The sequence below is a fragment of the Vipera ursinii genome, assembly GCF_947247035.1.
Source record: "Vipera ursinii genome assembly, chromosome: 7".
Lineage (NCBI taxonomy): Eukaryota > Metazoa > Chordata > Lepidosauria > Squamata > Viperidae > Vipera > Vipera ursinii.
Window position 1 is genome coordinate 3,573,589 of NC_139521.1, and position 5,938 is coordinate 3,579,526.

The 5,938-nt window shown below is 59.2% G+C and overlaps 1 protein-coding gene across 1 annotated transcript; it reads left to right on the plus strand.

Moving 5' to 3' along the window:
- Positions 1-4,136: 4,136 nt before the first annotated feature.
- On the plus strand, positions 4,137-5,554 carry HMX1 (H6 family homeobox 1; the record flags this gene model as incomplete). Its single annotated transcript, XM_083366978.1, has 2 exons — positions 4,137-4,473; positions 4,935-5,554. The coding sequence occupies 2 exons, from the start codon at positions 4,137-4,139 to the stop codon at positions 5,552-5,554; spliced, it is 957 nt and encodes a 318-aa protein (XP_083223104.1).
- Between the last annotated feature and the right edge of the window lie 384 nt (positions 5,555-5,938).

A 5,938-nucleotide genomic window follows, 5' to 3' on the forward strand; every position in this document is an offset into this window, starting at 1 on the left:
CCCGCTTCCTGGGAAGGAGGAGGGGAAAAAAATAGGAAACTTCCTTCAGCAATTTCTGGAAATTTCCTTTCCTTTCCTTCCCTTCTCTCTCTCTCTCTCTCTCTCTCTCTCTCTCTCTCTCTCTCTCTCTCTCTCTGTGTGTGTGTGTGTGTGTGTGTGTGTTTCTCTTCTGGATTCTAGACACTGTTTTCTTTGCATCACAAGATCTTCACCGTTATCCTTCCATCCTTTTGGGATCATCCCGGTCCAGTGAGACCCACACCTGGAATACTTGCAACCAGTTTTTGGTCACCATATCACAGAAAAAGAAAAAGAAAAAATCCAGAGAAGAGCCACTAAGATGATCCAAGGCCTGAAGACGAAAACATAGGAAGAAGGGTCGCAGGACTTGGGTCTGGCTAGTCTAGAGAAAAGGGGTGACTGAATAGCAGTATTCCAGGATTTGAGGGGCTGCCACAAATAGGAGGCGGGGGAGGTTGTCGACCTACTCACCAAAGCCCCCCCCAAACAATCCTGGCCAACATATACAGGATGGTAGCTGCCCTCCAGCTGGAGGGAAGCATTGACTGGCATCCTGACTGTCTTCAATGGAGGCTGAGTGTTCTTCAACTGATTTGTAACAGAGATCAAAAGCTATGCTCAGCCATGTAGACCCAAAGACGTGAAGGCATAATAATTGACTTCAGGCTTCCTATACAAGATGGGACATTTTCAAAACGATCTGGAAAGACCTGTGAAGGTTACCATAATTATATCTGCTTACATAGACCATAGAAGTCTTGTTGTTGTTGTTAGTTGCAAAGTTGTGTCCGACCCATCGCGACCCTATGGACAACATTCCTCCAGGCCTTCCTGTCCTCTACCATCTTCTGGAGTCCATTTAAGCTCACGCCTCCTGCTTCAGTGACTCCGTCCAGCCACCTCCTTCTCTGTCGTCCCCTTCTTCTCTTGCCCTCCACCTTTCCCAGCGTGAGGCTCTTCTCCAGTGAGTCCTTCCTTCTCATGAGGTGGCCAAAGTATTTGAGTTTCAGCTTCAGGATCTGGCCTTCTAAAGAGCAGTCAGGGTTGATCTCCTCTAGGACTGACCGGTTTGATCGCCTTGCAGTCCAAGGGACTCGCAGGAGTCTTCTCCAGCACCATAGTTCAAAGGCTTCAATTCAAGAAGTCTTACAAGAGATTAATTAAAGCACAACAGCTTCCATCCAGAATAGAAGGAGAGACGTTTCAGAACATAAGGAGAAGAAAACCAGAGTTTTGATAAAAAGGCTTGGTCAAAGGAAGTACTGTGGATGCCTGAAGGCACTCGTCGAGAAACTGAGAAGAAGAAGGGAAACTGAGAAACTGAGAAGAAGGTGGGGGGGTGGGGGGGGGGGTGGGGCGGGGGGCACGACAGCAGTTTGAGGGGCTGCCGCAAAAAAAGGTCAACTTATTTTTCCAAAGCACCAGGAGGCAAGACAAGAAGCAACGGATGGCAACGAATCCAGGAGAGAAGCAACCTAGAACTAAGGAGGAATTTCCTAACAGGGAGGACAATTCACCAGTGGAACGGCTTGCCACCAGAAGTTGCCTGTGTTCCAACACCGGAGGCTTTTAAGAAGAGACTGGACAGCCATTTATCTGAAATGGTATAAGGTCTCCTGCTTGAGCGAGGGGAGGGGAGGGGGAGGGAGGGGGGCTGGACTAGAAGATCTCCGAGGTCCCTTCCAGCTCTATTCTGATTGGTTGAAATGGTCCAGGGTCTCCCGATCTAGCAGGGGGATGATGGACTAGAAGACCTCCGAGGTCCCTTCCAGCTCTATTCTGATTGATTGATTGATTGATTGATTGATTGATTGATTGATTGAAATGGTATAGGTCTCCCGATCAAGCAGGGGGATGGACTAGAAGACCTCCGAGGTCCCTTTCAGCTCCATTCTGATTGATTGATTGATTGAAATGGTATAGGTCTCCCGATCAAGCAGGGGGATGGACTAGAAGACCTCCGAGGTCCCTTCCAGCTCTATTCTGATTGATTGATTGATTGATTGAAATGGTACAGGTCTCCCGATCAAGCAGGGGGATGGACTAGAAGACCTCCGAGGTCCCTTCCAGCTCCATTCTGATTGATTGATTGATTGATTGATTGAGATGGTATAGGTCTCCCGATCAAGCAGGGGGATGGACTAGAAGACCTCCGAGGTCCCTTCCAGCTCCACTCTGATCGAATGACGGCCCTCGTCTTCCTTCTCACCAGCGCTGCCCCTCCTTCCCTTCCCCGCCTCGCCCCATTCAAAACCCGGCCTCGATCCACCTCCTCATCCCCCTCCCCTCCCGCCCCCCTCCACCCCGGCTCAGCTACCGATCGAGGCGATCGCAGATCAGGACGCCTTTTGGACAAAACCGCTCGGCTCGACTTGGCCCGACGTAAAGAGAGGCTTGCTCCAAAGGCGTTCGTTTAAAAGCAGGCCTCCCGCTTACGACGGGGAAAAAGCTCTTCCCGTCCGTCTCCTGTCCGGCTCACCTGGAGGGCGCAGGTGGGGCTGGGACCGCTGCTGCTCCCCCCCCCCCCCAGGCGGGGAGGACGGGGGACCGGCTCTGGATCGAGATGTTGCAGTCCGGAGGGGATCCGGGCCGTCCAGCCCCGGCCACGAAGGTGTCCCGGCTCCCCCCCCCACACACACACACTCATAATAATAATAATAATAATAATAATAATAATAATAATAATAATAATAATAATAATAATAATAATAATAATAATAATAATAATAATAATAATAATAATAATAAGAAGAAGAAGAAGAAGAAGAAGAAGAAGAAGAAGAAGAAGAAGAAGAAGAAGAAGAAGAAGAAGAAGAAGAAGATGAAGAAGAAGAAGAAGAAGAAGAAGAAGAAGTTGGAAGGGACCTTGGAGGTCATCTAGTCCAACCCCCTGCTCAGGCAGGAAACCCTATATCATTTCAGGCAAATGGCTGTCCAGTCTCTTCCACTCGTTCCCCACTCGTTCCCCACGGGGCGTTTGCGAGGCTGGGAAGGCTCCCCGAAGAACTTTGGGGAGGCGGGAAAAGGCTCAAGGCGATCCGCGGAGACCCCCACCCCAGTCGAGCCAGCCGGGAGCCCTCGGAGAGCCCCCCCCGCCTCAAAAGGGAGACTATCCGCGCCGCCGGGGTGACGTCCCACCAGTTGCGGGTCTTGTGACAGCGGAGACCCCCACACACACACACACGCACACCTCAGACTCCTCTGGAATGGCCCGGGGACCCCCGAACTAAAGCGGTCGGCGGAGAGCGGGCCGAGCGAGGGTCCCGCCGGGGTTCCCCGCCAGGAAGGCCGGGTGGGATTCGCGCTGGGCTCCGTTCCTGCTGGGCGTCGCACCGGGGAGAGCCCCTTCCCCAACCCCCACCCCCAGGGACATGCATGGGGGGGGGCAAAGACCAGCCTGGCCTCAACGACGCCTCGGCGCCTTCTACTCACCCCCCCCCCGCCTCTCCGCTGTGCCTCCCCCCGGGAGCAGCTTTTTTTGGGGGGGGGCTCCCCGCTGCCTCGCGCGCGCGCACACACAGAAGCCCTTGCGTGGGTTTTTTTTTTGGAGCGGGGGGGGCGGTGGGAAATTGAGTAGAGGGAGGGGCTGGAGGGGCGTGGCGAGGCTGGCGCATCTTTTTCTCTTTTTTCTTTCTTTTTTCTTTCTTTTTTTTCCCAAGGACGGGGGCGGTGGCATTGGCCGACCCCTCTGTCCCCTTCCCCCCCCCGGATTGACCAATGAGAGAGGGAGGCGCAGGCCGGCCCCCTCCCCTCCCCTCCCCTCCCCCTCCCCCTCCCGCCCTGGCGCCTCCCGCCCGCGCTTGCCTGCCCAATTGACCTAAATCGGCGGAGCCGGCGCGGGAGGAGGGCGAGGCAGCCCCGGCGACCCCCACCCACTCTCGCCCGGCCTTCTGCCTCGGCCCAAGCGGCGAGTCGGGCCGGCCGGCCGGCTGGCGTGCGGGGGCGGCGGCGGCGATGCGACCCTCCGGAGAGGGTCTTCCTCCTCCTCCTCCTCCTCCTCCTCCGCCTCCTCTTCCTCTTCCTCCTCCTCCGCCTCCGCTCAGGCGGGCTCCCGTGTCCTGAAGCCGGCGGGCCCGGCTCGCAGCGGCTCTGGCTGCCCCTCTCCGCGCTCCAGGATGCCGGACCAAGCCACGGGAAACGTCCAGGCCGCCTCCGCTCGGGTCTCCTCGTTTTTCATCGCCAACCTGCTGGCGGCCCAAACCAAGCGGCGGCGGCGGGAGGACGAGGAAGAGGAAGAGGAAGAAGGGGAGGAGGAAGCGGCGGCGGAAGGGGGGGAAGCCGGTCCGGGCCAAGCCCGCCAGGAGACGCCGGCGCCCCCCCGGGCCTGCCCCCTGGCCTGCTGCCAACCCCCGCCGGGGACCCGCCTGGAGCTGAGCTCGCCGCTGCGGGAAAGCGCCCGGGAGTGGTACCGGCGAGCGCGCAAGGCTTTCAGGAGCTGCGCCAGCCCGGAAAGTAAGTCCCGCGCCCGCCGCCTCCCCCTGGGCCCGGCCTCCGTCCCTCGACCCCCGCCCTCCAGGCCCTGCTGAAGACCCCTGGCCGGGCAGAAGGGCAGAGGCGACCCCGGTGCGCTCTGACGCTCTGCATTCCTGGCCTTCCCGGGAAGCGCGACGCGGGAGTGGGGGAACCGCGGGTGGGAAAGCCAGCTCTGCTGGGTGCGGGAGGGTTTCTCAGCAGCCCCAGGCAGGCCAAGCCGGGACCTTCCTTCGGGGGGGGGGACCGGAGCGGGTGGCTCGGCCCTCTGGCCAGCTCCTTGGGGGACGGGGCGTCCGCGCCCACCGCGGGGCTGACCTGGCTTTCGCGCTGCGACCGGAGTCCGGAGAGCGCGTGGATTGTCGGGGAAGGGACGGGTGGGGTTGCTACAATTCGGACTGAGCCCTTCCCTCCTTCTCCCCTCCCCCTCCTCTCCCCTCCAGCCAGCGACAGAGACTCCCCGGAGATTCCCGAAGGAGGCACCCAGGAGAAGGCAAGTGGCCAGCAACGGGGGGCGACCCAGCCCAAGCCCACCGAGGAGTGCCAGGAGCCCGGCCGGGCGCGTTCCGGACCCCGAGCCGTCGGGGGAGGCGAGAGCAAGCGGCGGCCGGAGGAAGCGGAGGCGGGCGGGCGCAAGAAGAAAACCCGCACGGTCTTCAGCCGCAGCCAGGTGTTCCAGCTGGAGTCGACCTTCGACGTCAAGCGTTACCTGAGCAGCTCGGAGCGGGCCGGCTTGGCCGCCTCGCTGCGCCTGACCGAGACCCAGGTCAAGATCTGGTTCCAGAACCGGCGCAACAAATGGAAGCGGCAGCTAGCCGCCGACTTGGAGGCCGCCCAGCTGCCCCCATCCTCCAGCCAGAGGATCGTGCGCGTCCCGGTTTTGTACCACGACAGCTCGCTGGCGGGCAGCGCCTTGGCCACCTTACCGCTCTCTCCCCACGGGCCGCCGCCGCCGCCGCCCCCGCTGCTCGGCCTGGCCGGCGGCCCGGTGGCTTACCCGCTCAGCGCCTTCCCCGCCGCCGCGGCCCCGTTCCTGCGGGCGCCGGTCAGCGGCCTGGTCTAAAACTCGGCTCCGGAGCGTCTCGTCGGAAAAAACAAAAAGCGCCGGGGAAGATTGAGCCAGGGCGGCGGGCAAGGCAGACACAACCCCGTCTCCCGGGTGCCAGCGCAAAGCCCCCAGCGATCAGAGCTGAAGGAGGGGGGTGGGCGCCTTCCTTTTTCTCTCCTCTCCCCCTCCCCGCCTTCCCGGTGGTTTTTGGCGGAATTGAGCAGCAAAGAAGAAAAAAAAAACTGGAATTTGCCTTCAATTCTTCCCCACTCCGAAGACTCTACTTCTAAACCCAGCCTTAGGTATCCTTATGCGGAACGGCGCCGAGCCTTTTAACAAAAGCGGAGGGAAGACTTAGCAAAAATGGAGAAAAAGGAGAAAAAAAAAAGGAGTTATTTT